The 23,194-nt window shown below is 38.8% G+C and overlaps 1 protein-coding gene and 2 long non-coding RNA genes across 6 annotated transcripts; 2 read left to right on the top strand and 1 right to left on the bottom strand.

Annotated features, from left to right (window-relative positions):
* Positions 1-539: 539 nt before the first annotated feature.
* LOC145212650 (glucose-6-phosphate exchanger SLC37A2-like) lies at positions 540-6,755 on the bottom strand. Of its 3 annotated transcripts, XR_013856765.1 has the most exons (17): positions 6,558-6,755; positions 6,394-6,475; positions 5,962-6,100; positions 5,826-5,904; positions 5,597-5,732; positions 5,319-5,395; positions 5,026-5,192; positions 4,459-4,565; positions 3,821-3,997; positions 3,415-3,505; positions 3,044-3,192; positions 2,552-2,687; positions 2,419-2,484; positions 2,175-2,272; positions 1,959-2,029; positions 1,250-1,361; positions 896-1,047 (listed from the first exon to the last, which is right to left on the bottom strand). XR_013856765.1 is itself a non-coding variant. In XM_080080854.1 (16 exons), exons 1-16 carry the CDS (start codon positions 6,632-6,634, stop codon positions 963-965), a joined length of 1,737 nt encoding a protein of 578 aa, XP_079936980.1. In that variant the 5' UTR covers positions 6,635-6,755; the 3' UTR covers positions 540-962. The 3 variants fall into 3 exon arrangements, 2 of the variants coding, with proteins under 2 accessions (XP_079936980.1, XP_079936981.1); XM_080080854.1 differs by lacking the exon at positions 1,250-1,361 and having other exon boundaries at positions 540-1,047; XM_080080855.1 differs by lacking the exon at positions 1,250-1,361 and having other exon boundaries at positions 540-1,047; positions 4,495-4,565; positions 6,558-6,754.
* Positions 6,756-8,513: 1,758 nt separating this feature from the next.
* Positions 8,514-19,011, top strand: LOC145214266 (uncharacterized). Of its 2 annotated transcripts, XR_013857011.1 has the most exons (3): positions 8,514-8,702; positions 10,270-10,332; positions 18,665-19,011. It is a non-coding gene; the product is annotated as an uncharacterized LOC145214266 (long non-coding RNA). The 2 variants fall into 2 exon arrangements; XR_013857010.1 differs by lacking the exon at positions 8,514-8,702 and having other exon boundaries at positions 10,216-10,332.
* A 235-nt stretch (positions 19,012-19,246) lies between these two features.
* Positions 19,247-20,755, top strand: LOC145214267 (uncharacterized). The gene is made up of 2 exons (XR_013857012.1): positions 19,247-19,727; positions 19,939-20,755. It is a non-coding gene; the product is annotated as an uncharacterized LOC145214267 (long non-coding RNA).
* The last annotated feature ends 2,439 nt before the right edge of the window (positions 20,756-23,194 follow it).

Here is a 23,194-nt window from a genome sequence, read left to right as displayed (position 1 = left end):
AAAAAAAGAAATTGTTTAGTTTAGTAATGTGTCCTGTCAAGTTTGACCATTTACAAAATTTTTGCTGCCATTTGGTTGCAGTTGTAATTCAGGGAGTGGGAGGAAAATGTTGCTTGAAATTATGTACTTGTACAATCAAAACATTTTATTGGCTTTTCTAAACTTGTGTTGTTACAACCGAATGTTTGGCAGTTTCTATGAATTAAGACAAATTAACAAAATCACCGAACCAGTACACCATACTTTTTCAAAATCGCATTACAGAAACTCATGGGTTCCCACACATGCAAGGTGAGTAAGTATTTGGTAGATGTGGAGCAGTAGAGCAAAACACAACAATACTCAAATTCCACACAAGCTACTTTTTTAAATCATGATTTATCAATCTTGTATTGCATGAGCAAACCATGTGAAAATAATACAGGTATCCTTCAAACATGGCATAAATATCAATATCGACCAACAATTGAATTTGGAATTACTTAACTATCCAGGTTATTATATTCAAACATATTTTAAAATACAAATGAAAAACAATACTATTTATATTCTTGTTTATTTGAAAATCGACACACATTAAATACATATGGTACTTTAAACGAGTCTGTACCGATATTAAACCAGGTACCAAAAATTGCCTTTAGTTTCACACCAAATAAGTCTTTGCAGTTTAAAAGTAAAACGAGCAAAAGAGCATTTCAAAACATTTGCTAAGTAGATTTACTACAACAAATAAATTTACAGACAAACAATAATACTTCTGCACTAAGTAACTGACTTGCAATATAATAAATACCTATTGCACTTCAAAAACAAAGCAAATAAGTCAGTGACCAGTAGGCACAGGGTTAACCGGATGATATGTTGCTAAAGCACCATAAAAACACAAAAAAACTTGCAGCAGGCACAGTTTGTATTTATTTGAATATTGGCAATAAGATCAGCATTCCTTGGCATCCATCTTACGTTTCGGGACTTGCTTTCGTGCCATTGATATTGAAATTTGCTTGTACTTCATTTTTTGGTAGCGAGGCACCTTGAGGATCACTAAAAAATTAAATAGATATCTGATAAATTGAGAAATATATATTATAAATAAATTTTTTTTCTAAGTTAAGAAATGTGTATGACAGTTTTGATAGTTCTATAGTTCAAAAACAAAGCAATCCATTCTGACTGCAGTTTCAGTAGTGAAAGCACAGTGAAAGGACCAGCTGGTGCAACAAATTTCTGCTTTGTACACTCTTACATGGCTTGGTGCATTTGAGCATGGAATTTCATGTTTTATTATCTGGGTAGTTTCAGTGAGCTACTTGTAGTTGGGAAACAATCCTCTGTTGTCTCCACTGGTTGACTTCTCTCTTGGCAAAATACATCATACATTTTGCCCAAACATAATTTAATTATGGGCAAAACTATCACAAAAATGCAAGGGGGAATGATTTCAACTGTTTTCATTTTTTTGATTAATATGGTTATAAACCATAAACAGATAAACCTGCTAATATTGCAAGTATTTTTGTCATAATTTTTACACAAATTTATGACTGTCCAATAAATCAAACAACAAAACATGCAACCAGCTATTGTACACCATCGAAAAAACTCACGATGAAGTATTCAATATTTTTGTTCAATATGTTTAGGTTGTTTTTTCATAATAAAAAAGAATAAAACCCTTTGCCAAAGGAATACATTTTGTCTTTTAACCTCCACGATCCACCCAAAAATATACTCTCATGCAAAATATTCCAAACCACTGCTTAAATGAAACCGTTTTCTACCTTCCTCAGTATTCAGTATAAAATTTCTTTGAATTGCATTTGACACTCTGGTGGCATTAAAAATTAATGCCTGATGGGAACATATCGGAAATATACACAGAAGTAGCATAAACATAGACTGCACACAACAATTGCTTTAATACAAATGTAGGATTCTTAGTGGCAAAACATTACCTTAATGGAGACTTCATTGCACTGTTACCGAAATATTCCAGAAACTCTTTTGTAATCAAACGTAGGAGTAGCTAAAAACAGGAAAGTTTTAAATTAAAACCATTAAAATGTTGTGAGACAACAAAAAACTCTTCTGGTAACCTTTTTATACAATTTTACCAACTATGTTTTAAATCCTTAAGTTTTTAACTTGGTAACTTTTTAAAGTAGGCTTACCACAACAGCAAGCAAGTTTGAAGCAATAAGCATGTAAAACACATTTCTCCAACCAGTAGGTAAAATAAGGCCAGTGAGAAAAGGTCCAATTGCAGCTCCTACAAACCACAAATAAAATTTGGCCATATATAAATTGTATAACACAAGCAGTGAGAAGTTTTGTACTAGCGGTGAGAAGTTAGTTTTGTACAAGCTATTTGGGGATGGTTCAAAAAAGTTTGAAGAACAGTGGATTAAACTTTACCGATTGATCCAGTTCCATCGATAATGGCTGTGACAGTTGAAAGTGCTTTTGCATTTCCTTGAAGAACTAGGGATAAAAAATTCATGAAAAACATAACAAAACGTTTTTTGCACTCACGTAAAATATATTATACCTTGGTGAGTTCCCAGGTCAGCTGAAACTGCAGTTGTGATGAGAGCATATGGTCCATTGACAAATGCTCCAGTTATAATTAACAAAGTGATGTTCACAGTTGCACTAACAGAACCATATACATGGAACAGAAACATCTAAAAAATACAAAAACATGTGATAATGTTTTACAAAAATTGTAAATTTATTGTTTCTGGACACTAATGCCAAGAACCCTCAAACAAGTAATTGAAAAATCAAAGTACTGTAGTTAAAGTGGAATATTTTTTTAATTTCTTTTGTTTCTGTTCATAAACATTGCAGTTGGATCAAACCACATGCAAAATAAGGCAAATTTCACAAACAACCTATTAAGAGTTAAACATTCTTTCCTGGTCAATAATAAAACAGGGCAGATTGTAAAAAAAGAACATAAAAAATGAGTAGGCCCAGGGTATTACATTGTCTTGGTTAAAAGTCACAAACTCTTAATGTTTTTTTTTTCAATGCTTACCATTACAGCTCCTATAATCAGCATCAATCCACATGTTATTGCACGACCTCCAAGTTTGTCAGATAACAACCCCGCTCCTATTCCACCAAAAATGCCCCCCACATCAAATAAGGTGCTAAGGAGACCAGCATTTTGGGTGCTTAAAGAAGCTTAAAAAACAAACAAAAAACTGTAAGAATATTTCCCAAACAAATATTATTACTGAAAACTGCATGTCAAAACAACAACCAAATTTTTACAAAGTAATTTATGTTTTAAGCTATTAGTTTGCTTCTTTGTACTAATGCAAAACTTATAAAAAAAAACCATGTAATTATGAAATTTACCATTAAACTAATTAATCCAATTCCTTTTAATGTTTTATTACTTACATGTATTAAAAATGTAGAATGGTAACCAAAAGAGAAAAGTGTAGCTGACAAGTTTGCCAAATAACAAACAAAGGGAAAACTCGATGACACCCTGTGAACAAACATTGGTTATGTGAACATTTGTTTGCACAAATCCAAAACAGTTTGATGGTAATAAATTTATTTTGTAATTTTTTGATTAAAAAAGTAGTTAAAAGGAATTTTAACTACAAGTTCAAAACTGGAAAATTTTAAACAGAAGGAAAAATATCTTCGAAGGAAAATATAAACAAAAAAATAATCCAATAACAGACTTTTTTTAAAGTAAAGCTTGTAAATCATTAACAAATACACACGTTTGGTGTAATGTTGAACAATGATGATTGTTCTATCAAGTCCTATTGACAAGCAAGGTCTGTCAACTTACAGGTATCCGGAGGGCACCAATAAATCCTATGGCTTCTCCTTTTGCAGCATCTTCTACTGAACAGTTGTCCACAGCGACATTTAAGTTACTGTCTTCATTACGAATACTGTGATACTGGTTGTGTGTACCAAAGCTTGCGGACACAACAGGTGGTTTGGAGCCTTCAATTTCACCGCCCTATATGTTAAAATAGCTGTTGATCCGAAGTTTTAAACAGTTGAAAACTTAAAATTCTCATGTGCAATGTTTTGAAAGCATGCACATGCTTTTTAAGTTGTATTGAGTAAAGACATGCTTGAATAATTCATGCATAAAGTAAGATTGAATACACTTCTGCACTGTTGGCAGTTTTTCACCCAACAAAGTTTGGTTGAAAAAAAAACACTTTAAAAAAGGCCTATTTTTGAAATCAGCAGACCCGAAAATGTTGTTTCACAATGTCAGCAATTCTACCTGACCAGCAGACCAATTAATGCAACGTATTCAAACATGCAAGGATGCAGAACTTTTTGGAATGGCTTTAACACTAAAAGACAAGATTAGTACACCTACCAAAGCAGTGAGTTGCATTGATGTAAATATCAGCATGTTTGAATTAAAGGCTGGTGAGTTAGCATTTAAACAAAACCAACTCAAACCTGAAATGAAGTGGATTGGGTGCACTCTATACAAACCTCGTGCTCAGGAATACGATGATATTGTGCCTCAGAGTGCTCGTGGCATACAATTCCCACATCTTCTGGATCTGTACAGACATCAAATGTTGTTTCAGTCAACCCCACATAGTTCAGAAATAAAATACTTTGTTATTAGATCAACCAAACTTTATGTGGCATACAGAACATATACATAAAACTTTTTTCTCAAGTTGATTAACCCAAATAGCATTAAACAAGGCATTTTTACTGTTAAAATCTTACAACCAATAGTTATTTAAACCAGTGGTTCTCAATGTTGGTGCCATTGCCTCTGGGTAAGTTTGCAGTCATAAAATGTGTACTGAGGTATAAATTAGTAACTAGGGGCAATGAGAATTGGGCAGTTTAAATGTAGTACAATGCATATTTCATGACATATCAACCACTACATTGTCGTTGTAAAAATAACTTTGTTATGGGTTTCAAGTTGGCATTATAAATCACCTTGTTGTTTGGGGGGTGATAAAAAAACAAAATAAAAAATCTCCAAAACAAAATCTAACATACGTTCAACCAGAGTAAAAAAAGTAACCACTCCAAGGAACCCAATAATGATTCCAGGCACAACAAATGAATATCCCCATGCCCATCCAACAAACGCAGAAGCAATGACTGAACCAATGATATTTCCGAACGATGTGTGAGAGTTCCATATGCCCATTATCAAACCTCTCCTACAAAACATCAGGAAGTGAAAGCGACACTGAACAATGTAACATGCCAGCTGAAAAATATACCAGAAAATGGTGCAGCGTTTTAACCCCAGATCTGTATCCAAAGGGCATAAAGTGTTTACTTACTTATTTTTTCCAAACCAGTTTCCCATACAGGCAACAACACCAGGCCAACCAGTAGTTTGTGCAAGTCCATTTAATACCTTATGTAAAAAATCATGATAGTTAATTAACCTGAAGTGAATGAGAAACAATTATCGCTTTATCACAAGTTTTTGCTCTTTTAACTAAAGCAGTTGAGTTTCTTTTACTGAATTTGCCATGCAGATTAGGGATTTTCTACTTAATATTGATTTTACAGAAAACATAGTTTATGGACTAAATTACAAAAACACACTACTCACTTGAGCAAAGACATAGAATGTCAAAGAATGAATTTCAAAAAAATAACCAAATCCAAACATGGCTGTAAAAATGCAGCAAAGTATCATACCGATACTCAGAAAGTACCGTAGTGAAACTCTCTCTGCAATCATTCCACTGAAAATGGGTTTATATTAGAAACAAATTAATAAATTGCAAACAATTTCCATTTAGTTCATTCATATTGCACAAACAAGAAAACAATCGTACCTGAAAAACATTCCCAAAGCATAGGAAATTAAAAATGCATAGTCCAAATCGCCATACAGAGATTTGTAGTTACTTTTATCTGGAAAAATAACCCCCGTATTAAATTGTCAAGTGCATTTGCAACTGATTGTTTTACCGAATGGGGCAAAGTCACACCAAGTTCCATTGGATCCATTTGTCTGTTTGACAAAGTCTGACACTGAAACATGGTTGAGATGCCACAAGGTATTAAATTCCTTTGGTTTGATTGCAGAGCAGTTTCGATGCAGTTCACCCTTATAAGACATTTAAAATAAATACAGCAAACATCAGGTGTAAGTTGTGTTTAAAAATGCAAGCACATTATAAAAACACTTTGGTGCAAACTTTGATAAGTCTCTAACTGTGAGGTGAAACAACAAATTCCAATTTATTTATTTGTTTTGATTGTAAAAATGGCTCCTGCATGTTAAACGTATGCACCACCCTATAAGCAAACATGATGTATTTTTAGATTGTATAGCTTTAATGCTGCTCTTTAGCAAATAAGCTACTCATTAGCATGGCAAGTCAATTCAAATGCACATACCTTCACAATACTTAATGGCTTGCGACTTATGTGGTACGACATGTAGCAGAAAAACGTCAGCACCAGCATGGAATATTTGTAACTGAAAAATGACAAGAAATTAAATGATTTTAACAATATAATCTTATTTACAAAACCACAAACAACAGATTACAATTACTTACTAATCATTTCTATACTTTGAGCTGACACTGCAACCACAGGAACGCAAGCATGCCACGGCAGGAGGGACTTTTGCCATTGTTACAAATTTAACCAAAAGAAAATAAAGATGTCCGGCAATTTAGCAGTACATATCATCCAAGCTACCAAAAACGTACACCTCAAGGACAATCTGCTAAAAGTGAGCAGCGTACAAAGAAGTTATATGGCAACAAGCGATAAACTACTAGAGCGTGACGACACGTGACACTCGATGTGTTGCAATCATACGTTCTTTACGCCCTGTTCAAAGTGCAAGAAAGCTTGGGTGGACCTATTTGGTTTCAAACTAAAATAAACAGGTAAAATTGACCTGGTGTGAAAGCGTTTTGTCGCTAAATTTATACCGTTCAAACGTTTAGGATCCATGTCCCACTTGTTCTACTACAAATAACTAAACTTATCATAATTCAATTCTCGAAAAGATTTAGAAGCAGCAGGGCCACTCAAATGGTGGACCGCGGTCCGCATCCGGACCTTTTAGCCGTTAGATGTGGACCTCGATACGTTTTTCTTCTGTAGTGTACATTTCTGTAATTGGTAAAAAGTTTCCAAACTGTGGCAGCTGTTTTCAAACAGGCGAAACGATTTCTTGGGACACCGCAACACTTATTACACATATAATAGTCTTGTCTGTGATGTCATAAACTGCCTGCATGAAGTAATCTTGCAAAACCGGCTGAAATACATGCATGTACTGGTAATGCTTTTGCGAGTGTTAAAGCGGGGTTTATAGTGCTGTTTTGTTTCGCTTGTATTAACACTCGGTTTTAATATTCTGTTCCATACTCCTTATTAGCCAATTAAGACATGTTGCATTCGCATTTCTGAAAACAGTGTCCGGACCTCGGGATTTTAAAACTTCTGTACTTGGACCTTTGACAAAACTAATTGAGTACCCCTGTCCTAGAGCCAGTTGGCCAGGGATATTCTGATTGCGCATAAAATGTGATGTGGCGCATGTGACTGGAGGATTTCACAATGGATCGAAGAAACGTTTTTACTAGTGATGCACCGGTTGGCCGAAACATTTCGGCCGAATAATCTTTTTTCGATGTTTCGGTTTCGGCCCGAACATTTTTGAAAATTCGGCCTAAGCCGAACTTTTTGATTGCTTGGAATTATGGCCTAAAGTCCTATCCAGTATTTCTTAAACTGTGCGTCGTTTCAGTTTTCCAAGGGCGTCGCAGAATAGTTCCGTTTCGTGACTTTTTGTTGTTGTATCAATAAACACAACTTTAATACTAAGTTTCCTCATTAACTTTTATTTGCTGGTACGTCGCAAGTCCACAAAACTTTTCCAGGGGCGTCGCAACAAAAAAAGTTTGAGAACCACTGTCCTAAACTATCATTTTCAACAATGCGAAACGTCATAAATTAACTGATTGTTGTATCTATAAAATACGACACAAGGTTCAGTTGAAAAAGATCCATAGAAACAGGGATTTTTGGTTCGGCCTGACTCGTGGCCGAATATTCGGTTTCGGCCCGAACCTTTTTTTAGCGGGTTCGGTGCATCACTAGTTTTTACCAAATATCATGTTTTTATCCTGTTTTGGTAACAGCCAATAAGCCTAATTGAAGATTCGCAATCGACTAATTTAAGCATAATTAGTATTACTATCATAGATAGCACAGCTTATATGTTACAAACGTGTTGTAAGGATGTCACAAATTTGTTTACGTGAGAACAGGACAAAGTCTTACTGTTTCATTGATTAAGTCAGGGTTCACCAAAGTTTTTTTACTGCGAGCCCAATAACATTAAAAAAGACACGGCAAATAAATTACAAAGCCTTAAAGCAGCTACAAAAATATAGTCGGTGAAGCGCTTTTGCAGCACCAGCTTATTTCGGGTCAGATAGTGGTACTGTCAAATATTTAAATCGTGTCTTATTTGCCAGTAATTGCCGATTTCTATAGATTCCCGCTTTTCCTCAGTGCAGCTTGTGTTGTAATCTTTTGCGTTGTGTGACGTAATAATCGACTGCCAGTTTTGTGTGATAACGCAACGTGGTTTAGTTCTTTTCGTTGCTGACTTCCGTGGAGCACGGTGCTCCGTCGGTTGAACTAGAAAAGGCTGTTTATTGTCGTGTTGACGATTATTGGTGAGTCACTTTGTACATATGTGTTTAATATCTTCCCAAGCCTGAATTATAATGATGAATGCGAACTTAACTGCAGTGACTTAAACAGTGTTTCTCAACCTTTTTTCTTGTACCGCCCCTTTTACGTGTTCGTTATTTATAAACGCCCCCCTCAAAACTGACAAAAATAAATACGATTTTATTTCACGAACAATATTAATGCGATATGTTTAACAAGTTATTTTAGCACTTATTCATAGATTTTCTAATGGTTAATTCAACATGATACCACTAACAGTGTTCATTGCTTTTGGCTTGGTACACGTGACGGGCCAAAACTGCAATTGTTTTGTTTGGTCGAGCACCGAGCATCTCATCACGTTAACGCTCGGTGTATTGCGAGTTGCGACGTCCAAAAACGTTTCCAATTCCATGTTTTTACTTGCCCCCTTTTTAGCCCCCAGGGCCGTATTTAAGATGTATGGGTCCTTTCTGCATAACACATAGGGAAAGCCAAAGCCAAGTGAAACACCAACGTTTTTTATGTAACAAACTGCAATTGAGGGTGTTAACACCATTTTACGTTTTTGAAAACAGTCACTTTAATTCTTGGGGACCCTACTTCTGTAAGTCAGCAGTAAACAAATGACACGTTCAATTGTGATGTCACAAAAACTGTTTATGACTTGCCTTTTACATTGTTGTGTAATAAGCAATTAATCAATTTGTAGTACGGTTTTGTAGTGAATGTCCAACGCAGCGGTCACCAAACCTTTTTCACTGCGGGCCGGATAACGCGCGTCTTTCCGGGACCAACAAAAGTGCAATCTTCGCTCGAGTCAGATCATGCTACTGTCTAACAGTAAAATTGTTTTGAAAATTATAGAATCTCTTCTACAGGCAAAACTCATTTATTCTTTCACAATTAACGATAGAAAGCCGTTATGAAGGCATTGATAGATAGTTTTTGTTTGGTCTGTGATAAAACAAACAACTGTTGGATCATTTTGTGCGTTCTGTAAAAGTAGGTATAGTCTTACATGTTGTTGAAGAAATGCTTTTCCAGTAAATTAACGTTTAACTCAAATTTCATTTTTTCCAATATATATATATATTAGGACCAAACACTCTCGCAGACCCGATGAAATGACGTCGTAGTTTGGTGACCCCTGGTCTAGCGGCTCAGTCAATGCGGCCGAGCGCCGAGCATCATAAATTGCCATGTGCGACGCTCGGTACCAAGTGCTCGACAAGCCCCGACAAATGACGCATTGTGATTTGTATAAAATGCATTGCGACATCACCATCAAAAACACGCAGCAAACAAAGTACACAATACAGCGAATACTGAGTCAAATCTACTTTTAATGGTCACAGACGGAAAAGATATGTCAAAAATGACTTCGACGCTTTGTTTCGTTTTACCTGATCTATCTTTTCCCAGCGCCCCCTTAATAAGAGCAAACGCCCCCAGGGGGGCGCCCCCGTTGAGAACTACTGACCTAAAAAGTCATTCGCTTTGTAATAGTTGTACTGTTCGTGTAGTTGGGTTTAGACAAGGTGCTTAAGTTGCATTTTATTTACGCAGTATTCCTGTTTTCTCCTCACGTGAAGCGTGTCTTATTCCTGTACTGTCGCCCAACATAGCTTGGTAAGGACTGTGTGTGACGTCATAACGGCGCATTGTGGTGATATATGTTGTTGTATGTTTAGGTGTGTATCATCAGTAATCGATGCGAGTTGAATACCCTTGCTGTTTACTCTCTCCGGTTACCACAACAGTTGGTAAGATTTGGGGTCTGGTATACTTTCATGACCACACGTCATACCAGTACATACACCAATGACCTTTGCATATGATCAACTACGTCATAGTACAGATACTTCACGCACATAATGACGTCACACATTTTCCCTATCGCCTGACCAAAATTTCCCACTTAACGAAATAACCATCGCAGAAAGCTGGTGTGTGACGTCATCAAGGCTTTAGATGACGTCATGCAAAAAATTACGTCAATCGGATCACGTTAAGTACATGTATTCAACGTCTAAACTTACTCGCTTATGCAAAACACCTCTCGCTCGCCGATTATAATCTGCGTTTGCTCACTTAGGTACAATGACAAACAATTTTTAGTTTGTAGAAAAGGTAAATCATTTACGAAAATCAATCGCAATCATTTTTTCACTGTTTCTCGGCGTTGTTCTTGCAATAACCTATCGTTTTAAACATCCTGTTAATTTAAAACACCCTAAAATGTCTAAAACATTGAAGAAAACATATTCAGAATGCTGATTTCTATGTTTGCCCGAACTATGACGATATTGGGTCCTTTTAATCACATAAATCCAATGAGCAGAAAATTAAAAAATTAAAATCGTTTCCAACGATCACGAAATGGTCAGTAGTTCTGGTGCTTGCTGCAGCCAAAGTTGGGATCGCAGCAGGGCGACCGAGACATTGTTGGAAAGGCCTATCCTTCCTCTCCAGCTTGCACCCCCATGTAAGTGCGTCACCTAGCGATCGTTTGAATAAAGGCAGCTTTTATCATAAGTGTGACGTCACAATGCCTGGGGGTAGGTCGGTGGGGTCAAAGTGAGTGGAAAGTTAAATGCCTTGTGAATATTTGTGCCAAGTTTCGAGCCGAAAGCTCAAGTACATTTCGGATGAGAGGCCGACAAAGGGAGACGGGCATGCGAGCGTTTTTTGCACAATGTGCTCGAAAATGTGCAGGTCGAAATGTGCGCACATTTCGACCTGCACATTTTGGCGCACATTGTGCAAATTCTTGCCGTAAGCCCTGTTGGACAAAGGGGTGCTCCTCGACGAATCTCGACCCGCTTCAAGCGGCCGAGTTAAGAAAGGAAAAGCCTATGTCGGCACCTGGTATACTTTCATGACCACTAATTCCTCTCCTTACCCTTTTAGAAGCTTTTGTCTCTTTTAATTTGTTTCTTGACGGACCATCTTGTGGAAGCTTGTTTCCGCTTGCGCACAAATTTGCTATGTTACGTCACATAGAACACCACCAATGTCGCATTGTTTCATGTCCAGTGAAACGTGGTTATCTCTCGTTAGGAGTTCTTTATTCACTTTGTTGATGAACTTCAACTGAATTATACTGTTTTTGTATGATGGCGGCTAATCAAATAAACGTGAGGAAATTGGCGGAGTTAGGAGTTTTGCAGGATTTAGGTATGTGCATCGTTTTTTTACGAGCCTATGGTTTGCTTTCTCGGTAGCAAACTTGCCCAAAATGTGGTTCAGTTATGAAAGAAAAGGTTTGGGCGTCGGCCAAGGTCGATGGCCTAGCTTGGCGCTGTCCAGCACGTGTAAGTTGTTATTTTGTCGCATTGCGTTTATCTTGCAGTTGTCTGATTGTTTTTCGGAATTGAATGTGATTGCTTTTGGCATGATATATACAGTTTTGAAAGTTATTTTGTTTTTGGATTTATTCGTTTGCGTTTTAACAGGCATGCAGAAAAATAGTTTCAATCCGGAAAGGGTCATTTTTTGAGAAAATCCATCTCGACCTGCGTCAACTTGTGACACTAATGTATTTTTGGACATTAGATGTCTGTCAAGACGTAATTATGGCAGAGGCATCAATCTTTAATTATGGCAGAGGCATCAATCTTTTGTGTTGATTGGTGCAATTTTCTTCGCGAAGTAAGCTTTATTCAGATACAAGCTTTTATTGTAAACACCTTCGTTAGATTTGCACGCAGGATCTCCTGTCCAGGCCCAACGTCATTGGTGGAACCGGGCACGTTGTGGCGATTGATGAATCTCTGGTAGCACGCCGTAAACGCGGGTCCATTGCTCAAGCGCGCCCAATACGGGAACAGCTGGTTTTTGGAGGCGTCGATCTTCAGACCGAGTAAGACCTAAAACTATTGCATATTATTTGGCTAATAAACTCTTGTACAGGGAGCTGTATTTTGGAACTAGTCCCACGCCGGGATCGTGCCACGCTAGAAACTGTTATTGTCCGACACGTGGCCCCTGGGACAACAATCTGGTCAGATGAGTGGGCTGCTTACAATCACCTATTAGGAATTTGTTTTATTGACACGTTTTGCTATGTAATTGCTGTGCTATTCAATTACAGGTTTGCCACAGCAATACCAGCACCAAACCGTCAACCATTCCCATCGTTTTGTGACTCCAGCCGGAGTACACTGCACTAACGACATTGAAAGTTTGTGGTGTGATTGCAAACGCAAATTTAAACGCATGAACGGCGCTTACCGTCATTTCATTCCGTCTTACATAGTCGAATGGATGTGGCGGCGTATGCGAGATAAGTCGCAGTATTTAGCCGACCTCATTAACGCCATTGCAAGCAACCCACTGTACCAGATATAAATGTAAATAGTACCCCAGCGGCTATGATGAAAGACTGGTGCCACGACTCCGGGTCTCCACCCTGTCGGTATCACCCGAGCTCTGAGCCCTCGTGTTAGAGAAAATGAAAAAAATCCCGCCCGGCAAATTTTTTCCCATCACAACAACTGGCACCTGACGTGGTGTGATGGCTTTTCACTAAGACCAGTTCTCTGTCTGCATTATTTAGTAAAGGAGTTATATCAGAAGTGTCAATGCAAACAATCAATTTTGAGCAGACGAGTTACAGTGCTATTAAGTGTTTGCGAAACAATTTGTTTGAAAGTTATCCAATCTTTTGTAGAAATTTACATGTGGAATTGCAGGCTTGGATAAAGTTTTGCATAGTTTTCCACAAAAACCCTTGGAGGAGCCATAGTTGAATTTAGTCATAGTAAAGTTGTATGACTGAACGGTCTTAAAAGTGTCAATGAGACAATGCTCACATTTGGGAACAAGAGAAGCTTTTTTGGATCAAAACAAGTCAAATTTTATTTGCATAGTCACTTGATCATCACAGTTCCATTGTCCTGCCGTAGGATCGCAACCGACCGCACGAGCCTAGCGGGGTACGTCCGGTTGCATGAGACGGTTGTACCCGCGGGTTCTGCTGGCCAAATGAAACCCGCCTAAACGGAAACACCAGCTCGGTTCCTCGCAACGTTTCCTGTGATCCCATTGACAGACCCGGGTGTGAAAAGGACAGTTCGTTGCGACGATGAGAATGTTGCCGTCGAGCATCTCCGCCTCATGCAGCTTGTGTAAGATCGATGACGAGATCTATGATGTTGTTCGCTCTAAAAAGTGCTGCTGGCCTTCGACCTGGTCGGTTGGTTTGAAAAGACCGAATCCTACGGCAGTTTTTCGTTCTTTTGTATATGTCTAAGTAAAATCTCGTTTAATAGTATAATAATAAAAAAGTAAAATCACACTAAGATAAAACTAAAACAGCCCCCCAAAAAAACACAAAAGAAAAAAATTGAAAACTAGCACGAGTTCAGGTATGCAGAGATTTGATGGCGTGTGGTAACCTCGATAGCAAATTGTTCTTGTGCCGAACGCGGTGTTTACGCGTGGATGAAAGTTTTCAGCCCTTCGGATGTTGTGATGGTGTAGGTACTGACGTAATATGCGTGAAAGGTACCTTTACGTAGTTGTATATATGGAAGGTAGTGTACCAGTATAAAACGCTTGTAATAGTTTGGCTACCTCATGTTTGTAAATAAGAGCTATGTGTTTCTCCCATTTTAACTGATCGTCGATATAAACTGCAAGGTATTTAGTTTCCGTCGATCGCTGTATTTGCTGCGATCCTATGGAAATCGAAAACTTCGGCGTGTTCAAGCGTATGGAAGGACAAAACAGTAGAGATGTTGTTTTATCTGTGTTAAGCGATAGTTTGTTGTGCCGCATCCAGTTGTCAATATAAATGAGTTACTTGTTTACGTTTACATGTAGCTCAGAGACTCTGATGACTTGCTTTAACACGTGTCATCTGCAAAAAGTTTCGTTGTGAAATTAGCTGCCGTTGGTAAATCGTTTAGCGAAAAGAGTGTAGGAGCCAATGACGAACTTTGAGGACAGTCGCATGTTACGTTTAGCAGTTGTGATGTTGGATTGGCGTGTGCATTGTTTAGGATGACTTAAGTAGCTACCGTATTCCAAACTGATGCTCCAACTTCAACAACAAAACCCTGTGATCGACTGTGTCAAACGCTTTGGACAGGTCCAAGAAAATATGGCACATGTGTATTGCCTTTGATCAATCGTAGCTAACACTCTTTCATGGATTTGGCAGATTGCTATAGAGAGGTAGACCGATTTTGCATCGAAAACCATACTGATAGGATGCTTCTTTCATACGTGCTGAGCAAACATGAAACAAATATATTTGGCATCGGTGCGGGATTAACCATTACGAAAATGGTATAGCCTAAGCCTAAAATGTATTTACCGGATTTTCAATGAAAAGTCGCATTTTCTGGCTAATACTGCGTTATACCTTCTAAGTTATGAGAGTAAATATCGCCAAACATGACAAATACCTATTCGACAGCAAAACTTGCACGTGGCAGTTATAACCCAATGACAATAAGCAAAGCATACCTTTCATCTTTTCCTGGGTAATAAATCTGCAATGAGGATTATTCATAAAAAATTCTCGCAGGGTATGACGATTTTGAAAATCCAGTTGGAGTGGTGTCCTTGCTGGTGGTGGTGGTGCTATAGGTTGTGCAGCAATTGGGTTTATAAGATTAGATTTAGTTTTTTTTCATGGGAAGCAAATAAGGTTGTTGGTTTGCATAAATTTTTGGCCGGCTGGTTGGTAAAAAAACGAAAAATTTAATAAGTGATTAAATCTTACAATAAACAAATTTAATTATACAAGCAACGACATGTGCCACGGAATGCTAACGGTTTCCAGTGTTTGTTGCAAATCGCTTGGCCAAAATCGAGGATGTTTCCAGACCTAGTTAATGGAGACACGTCAGCACCAAGGTAAGCCAGCGGATGAGGCGTCTCGTGGACTCAGTGTGAATAAATTCCTTAGGTCCAGCCGATGGCTTACTGGACCCCAGTTTCTTTGGGAGCAAGAAGATACATGGCCTACCTGTCCGGACTTGTCGTCATTGCCAATCGAATTTCTTTTGTTGAAGAAAGAAACTCAAACCGTTTGTCTGGTCGCCAGCGAATCCGCTACGGATCGACTCATTGCCAGATACTCATCACTCAATCGGCTGAAAAGGGCTGTAAGCTGGTTGCTCAGATTCAAGTCGATGTTGATGTCAAGGAGGTTTCCTGCCAAGTATCAAGCACCTACTGGGCAACTGACCGTTGTTGAACTCAAGGCTGCCGAGCTTGCGATCGTTAAGTATGTACAAAAAGTTTTGCGGACGTTATCGCTGCGATGTTGAAGGCCAAAGGCGAAGCCATTCGTTTACCAAAGAAAAAGAGGGCTCTTGGAAAGCTCAACCCAATTCTTGTCGATGGAGTTATGAGAGTTGGTGGAAGGCTCGAGCGTGCATGTGTCGAGTTTGACGTGAAGCATCCGATGATTCTTCCATACGACCATCGATTTACCGACCTGGTGATTATGCAGCAGCATGACGAGGTTGGCCATTCTGGAATGGTAGAGCTACTAACACGATACGTTTCTCCTGATCCAAAAGTGCTTAATTTTCGATAGGTGGCGTAAAGAGCTGAATTATTTATTTAGCGGCTATAAACGGGTTGGGCTGGGAAATATTTACATAAAATTTTTACATTAGTAACTAATTTTTTGGGTTAGTTTTATTGAATTTTAAGTGCTAATACCTTATCCCAACCCTAATAGCCCTAACCGTTAGCATTTTTTGAGATATACCGTTTTAAATGAAAAAAGTGCTTATTGCGCCACCTGTCGAAAATTAAGCACTTTTGGATCAGGAGAAACGTATCGTGTTAGTAGCTCTACCTTCTGGGAATGGGACACACGTGGTCGTCTCTCAGGCAACGCTACTGGATCACCAAAGGAGGGGTAGCGGTTCGTCGTGTGTGTGTTTCCTGTCGACGAAGAAATGGCTCCCTGGGCAAACAGATGATGGCAGATCTTCCTGCTGCGAGACTGCAGACCAATAAGCAGCTGTTTTCAGTGGTCCGTGTCGACTACTTTGGACCTTTCCCTGTGAAGCAAGGACGAAGTGAGGTAAAGAGGTACGGGTGCATCTTTACATGTTTTTCCACCAGGGCCGCGCACATTGAGATAGCGCCTTCACTGTCTACAGCAGTGCTCTTCAACCTTCTTAGTCGCACGGAACCCCCAAGGTGTTTTGTCAAACTTTGCAGAACCCCCTATAAAAATAACTTTAATGAGTGTAAGAAGTAGGCTAGGTCAAAGAAAAAGATTTCATTTTTTCTTAACACACCCAAAGCACATAATAAAAGTTGACATCAGTTGAATGATTCTTTGAAACACATTGCCATGTTACTTGGATCAGTCGTTTCTATATTATCTCGCAATTTGGAGTGGATCATGGCTGTGTTTATTACGTCACAATTGATCAATGGTGTAACCAAGGTTAACAATATTGAACAGGCGAGCATTGCTGTTCGCAGCAGTGATATTATGAATCATTCATGTTTGACTTGCAACACCTAACCGCAGCGAACCCCTGTGCAACCCTTAAAGTTCACGGAACCCCTGTAAGGGTTGTACGGAACCCTAGAGTTCCGCGGAACCCCGGTTGAAGAGCACTGGTCTACAGACTCCTTTATCGGAGCTCTCCGACGTTTTATCGGTCGTCGAGGACGGCCAGACCAGATCTTTAGCGACAACGGCACAAACTTCGTTGGAGCTGAGCACATCCTGCGCGAAGAGCCAAACAGGTGGAATCAAAGGCAGATCTACAAATATCTGCAACAACGTGAAATTGCATGGAGCTTCAATCCTCCCACTGCCAGCCACATGGGTGGGGTTTGGGAGCGAATGATACGCTCTGTGCGCAAAAGCCTCAACGCTCTGCTTTCGGAGCAGACCTTGTCCGATGAGAAACTGATGACGCTGATGGTGGAGGTTGAGGCCATCCTGAATTCTCGTCCCTTGGTTCCTGTGACATTCGATTCGAAGGATGAGGAGCCCCTTACAACAAATCACCTACTGCTGCAACGTGCAGCGCCAAATATGCCCCCTGAACTGTTTACGGGGAAGGACTGTTACCATCGTAACCGTTGGCGCCAAGTACAATACTTGGCCGACCAATTTTGGCGGCGATGGTCGCACGAGTACCTGCCGACGTTAATGCCCAGATCTAAGTGGGCAAATGGACATTCTAATTTCGCAGTCGGTGACGTTGTGCTTGTAGCGGATGATAATCAGCCCGGGAGCAAATGGCTTCTGGGTTGCGTGACCGTGCCTTGAGTAGTGCGCCAGGTGGTGGTCAAGACTCACACTGGTGCCTTGAGACGCCCAATTGCAAAATTGTGTTTGCTATGCCGCGACGATGCGATGCGTGATTGTGTTCCTCTGTGTTCGCAATTACTGCCGATGTTTGTGTGTTGTGTTGTAAATGTACTCCTTGGATTCGTACATTGTGGGGGGGGGGGTATGTTACATCTTATTTGCCAGTAATTGCCGATTTCTATAGATTCCCGCTTTTCCTCAGTGCAGCTTGTGTTGTAATCTATTGCGTTGTGTGACGTAATAATCGGCTGTCAGTTTTGTGTGATAACGCAACGTGGTTAGTTCTTTTCGTTGCTGACTTCCGTGGAGCACGGTGCTGCGTCGGTTGAACTAGAAAAGGCTGTTTATTGTCGTGTTGACGATTATTGGTGAGTCACTTTGTACATATGTGTTTAATGTCTCCCCAAGCGTGAATTATTATGATTAATGCGAACTTAACTGCAATGACCTAAAATGTCATTCGCTTTGTAATAGTTGTACTGTACGTGTAGTTGGGTTTAGACAAGGTGCTTAAGTTGCATTTTATTTACGCAGTATTCCTGTTTTCTCCTCGTGAAGCGTGTCTTCTTCCTGTACTGTCGCCAAACATAGCTTGGTAAGGACTGTGTGTGACGTCATAACGCATTGTGGTGATATATGTTATTGTATGTTTAGGTGTGTACCAGTAATTGATGCGAGTTGAATACCCTTGCTATTTACTCTCTCCGGTTACCACAACAGTTGGTAATATTTGTGCTATATTTCTGCATTTAAAGCGCAGTGTGTTAATGTCATGCTTTTTGCAGAAACCGTTTCCTATTCGTTTTCCATCGTCTCTTACCGTCCTCTTCCGGTTCAAATTTCCAATTGTTCAATTTTAATTCTACCCATCATCTTCCTGGCCCAAAAGAATTTTGACCATATATTGTTATTTTTGACACGCCATATAACTGTTATCTCGCACTTTCTTTAGTGTGCTGTTTTGAAAAAAATCGCAAAATATAATTCAGGCTGCATTTTTACTGGTTTGATCGGTGCCGGTTCGGGTCCAACGTCAAACAAATTATCGGGTTCAACTCCGGTTCGGGTTTTTAGGAAACCGGTATTAGCGGTTCGGGTTTAATGTAATAAACCGCTCAAACCAGTTCGCGGGTTCGTTTCAGTTCCAGTTCGACTCTCTGATTTATTTGTTCGCAAAAAAAATGAAATACGTTTGTCGAAGACATTGGTATTTTTAGCCTTGTTTGTAATAACAAACCCACCCGATCCGTCTGGAAGTCCCCGATTAAAATCGGCTGTGTTACGCAGAATAATGCGTTTCTTATCGGGCGGGATTAGAATCTTTAGAACCTGTGTTATAACACAGCCCGATTGCGGACGGTTTTATCGGTAATGGCAGTGGAGCATTAAATTTGTTTTTTATTGGCAAATATTATTTTTGCTGTGATAATAATCGCAGGTAAATTGGGTTTTATATCAAAATGGCAGTTAATTGTAAAACAGCGAGACAAAAACAAATGCATTCTAAGCTGTGAAATGAATATGTTAAACACTAAAATGAGCCAAGAATCAAGATTAAAGTACCTGATTGGCATCAAGGTTCTGGCAATAAAGCAATGCAAAGAGACCTTTCAGTGAGAAGAATTTCAAGTTCTTACCTTTATATGAAGCAAAGTGAGGACCAGCACACTGTCATATGAGGGACTTGTAGATTGGATTTGAATTAAAATGATTCACAGTAATTGGCTGCCTTGTTACTGCCTTTCTAAACTCAACTCTTTCTGTATTTCTGTCTGATGTTATTTTGAATTTTAGCACAGTTAAAACCCCCAATATTGAATATTAACTCTGTTTTAGACTGCTTATTGGTGACTAAACTCAAGCCTCTTTGTTTAACCCATATGTCAAGTCAAATGAGCATACACTTTATCTTTATTTTTTTATTGCAGTTCACCATCTGGAAAAATGCTTAAAGCTTGAAAAAATCAACAGAAGCATTCCATATCAAAAAAATTGAAGAAACTCTTTCATTGCGGAAGAATTTTGTTGACAAAAACAGCTCTCACTTAAAGTGTCAGCAAAATCATCGATGTATACAACCTGTTACTTGCCTCACAGGAGAAAATTGTATGTCGAGATATGCACCACATACTTTAGTTTTACATGAATCAAATCGGAATATGTGTTATTTCTTTTCCACTGTTCCACCTTCCTGCAAGTTTATTTATTAGTTCTTATACCCAAATTCAGAATTTGTATTCAAACATTTGTAGGCGTTGATATTATTTTACCTCCATGGTGATTATGGTCTCATGTAAATTCTGAGAATGTTTTGCACTCTGATGTAGAATCGGACAGTAAAAGTGATTCATCAGACATAAATTGAGAACCTCTAGTTTTGACCAGTAGTCTGCATGATAGCATGTTGTAACAATTGTGTGGTTCTACCTCATTTTTCACATAATATCCGGTCTAATTTTCGTGATAATTCAGCAAATCATTACATTTTCAGCTGTACAATATTGTTTCACCTTTTTGTTTTATTTTAGTCTGTTTACTTAAAGATCCTTGATTAGTATGTACTATGTACTTGTAAATGCAGGTTTTAACTGACCAATCAACCAATTGCTGTGAATGTAATTATTTATTCTCTTCCCATTTATTTCTGCTTTCATATAACTATGGGACACAACTTGAAAATGTTAAAGTGTGGAAATTGGGTTCATAAGGTGCTTTTTCCATCAATAAAGTGTTGCCCTCACTGTGCATTTGGTGTTTCATCATTTTCATTAGTACAGGCTTTAACGTGTTTGAGACCACTAACGGCTTGAGGTATATGTAAACGGTTTTTACACGCCAACTCTAAACAACATTCAGTAAACGCTTGCAAAATATCGTCAAAATCTGATCATAACGTCGAAAATGACAGGCGTACATCGTATGCAAATACATGGCGTGACCGCTTTAATAATGATTTTTGCGCTGTCGAATTATGTAGCCCAGTGGTTCTCAAACTTTTTGTTGTTGCGACGCCTCTGGAAAAGTTTTCTGGACTTGCGACGCACCAGCAAATAAAAGGTAATGAGGAAACTATCAATAAACAGTTAATTTAAATCTATTAAACAGCACTTAGAGAACAATTTTAGCCTAACTGTTTTTCGACAAAGTTATAAAACTGCACTTAACACTTTTAGTGCACCCGGCAATCACGTGCGGGCTTTTTTTAATTGTTTCAATTATTGCGCACAATTGCATTGTCTTGTATGCTGCAAGGTCTCAACAGCATCAATAACGAATTACAATGAAAGTAATGTTTCAACTTACGCACAATATGAACTGATGCACAAAATTTACTGCTGCAACTCCTGCACAATAATCACTTAGAAAAGTCGCCTTTGTTACATTGTTATGAAGACTCCGTTCACATGATCAAGTTTAATGCCCGCCAAGCGTCGCCCCAGACACGCGCCTATCACGCACTTGCTGCTTGTACTGTTTGGTCTCGACGTACATTAACGGACAGCCGCGTTTTTGATCAAAAACTTTTGAGGTAAATTTACGTCAATCCGCACTCTACGCAAAAAGTATTTGGACGTAGATATACGTTAACCGCACTAAAACCTCATTTTTATGAGATAAACTGAGTTCAGTCACGAAACGGAAATATTCTGCGACGCCCTTGGAAAATTGAAACGACGCACCAGGGCGTCGCGACGCACAGTTTGAGAACCACTGATGTAGCCTATAAAAGCTCCAGATTTTAAACGGTTGAAGATAAACACAAACGGTTTTCATAGGTCAACTCTAAAATACATCTAGTAAAGGCATACAAAATATCGTTAGAATCTGATCATAACCTCGTAAATGAGAGGCGTGCATCATAAGCGAATGCAGGGCGTGACCGCTTTAAATATGATTTTTGCGCAGTCAACCAATGGTATACAAGCTCCAGATGTTAAACGGTTAAAGATAAACACAAACGGTTTTCACAGGTCAACTCTAAAATACATCCAGTAAAGGCATACAAAATATCGTTTAAATCTGATCATAACCTCGTAAATGAGAGGCGTGCATCATAAGCGAATGCAGGGCGTGACCGCTTTAATAATGATTTTTGCGCTGTCGAATTATGTAGCCTATAAAAGCTCCAGATTTTAAACGGTTAAAGATAAACACAAACAGTTTTCACAGGTCAACTCCAAAATACATCTAGTAAAGGCATACAAAATATCGTTAGAATCTGATCATAACCTCGTAAATGAGAGGCGTGCATCATAAGCGAACGCAGGGCATGACCGCTGTAAAATGATTTTTGCGCGGTCTACCCATATAGCATGTGCAGGCTCCAGATTTTAAACGGTTTAAGTTATTGTCACATTTAAACGATGTTTTGTATGCGTTTCCTAGCTGTATTTTGGAGTTGACCTGTGAAAACCGTTTGTGTTTATCTTAAACCGTTTAAAATTTGGAGCTTGTATAGGCTACATTGGTCGACTGCCCAAAAATCATTTTTGAAGCGGTCATGCCCTGCATTCGCTTATGATGTACGCCTCTCATTTACGAGGTTATCATCAGATTTAAACGATATTTTGTATGCCTTTACTGGATGTATTTTAGAGTTGACTTGTGAAAGCGGTTGTGTCCATCTTAAACCGTTTAACATCTGGAGCTTGTATACCATTGGTTGACTGCGCAAAAATCATATTTAAAGCGGTCACGCCCTGCATTCGCTTATGATGCACGCCTCTCATTTACGAGGTTACAAACAGATTTAAACGATATTTTGTAATGCCTTTACTGGATGTATTTTAGAGTTGACCTGTGAAAACCGTTTGTGTTTATCTTTAACCGTTTGTCATCTGGAGCTTTTATAGGGTACATAACTCGACAGCGCAAAAATCATTATTAAAGCGGTCACGCCCTGCATTCGCTTATGATGCACGCCTCTCATTTACGAGGTTATGATCAGATGCAAACGATATTTTGTATGGCTTTACTAGATGTATTTTAGAGTTGATCTGTAAAAACCGTTTGCGTTTACCTTAAACCGTTTGTCATCTGGAGCTTTTATAGGCTACATAATTCGACAGCGCAAAAATCATTTTTAAAGCGGTTATGCCATGTATTTGCTTATGATGTACGCCTCTCATTTTCGACGTTATGATAAGATTTTAACGATATTTTGCAAGCGTTTACTGAATGTTG

The sequence above is a fragment of the Phallusia mammillata genome, chromosome 2, assembly GCF_965637545.1.
Source record: "Phallusia mammillata chromosome 2, kaPhaMamm4.hap1.1, whole genome shotgun sequence".
Classification (NCBI taxonomy): Eukaryota; Metazoa; Chordata; class Ascidiacea; order Phlebobranchia; family Ascidiidae; genus Phallusia; species Phallusia mammillata.
This window is presented reverse-complemented; position numbering and strand designations above follow the sequence as displayed.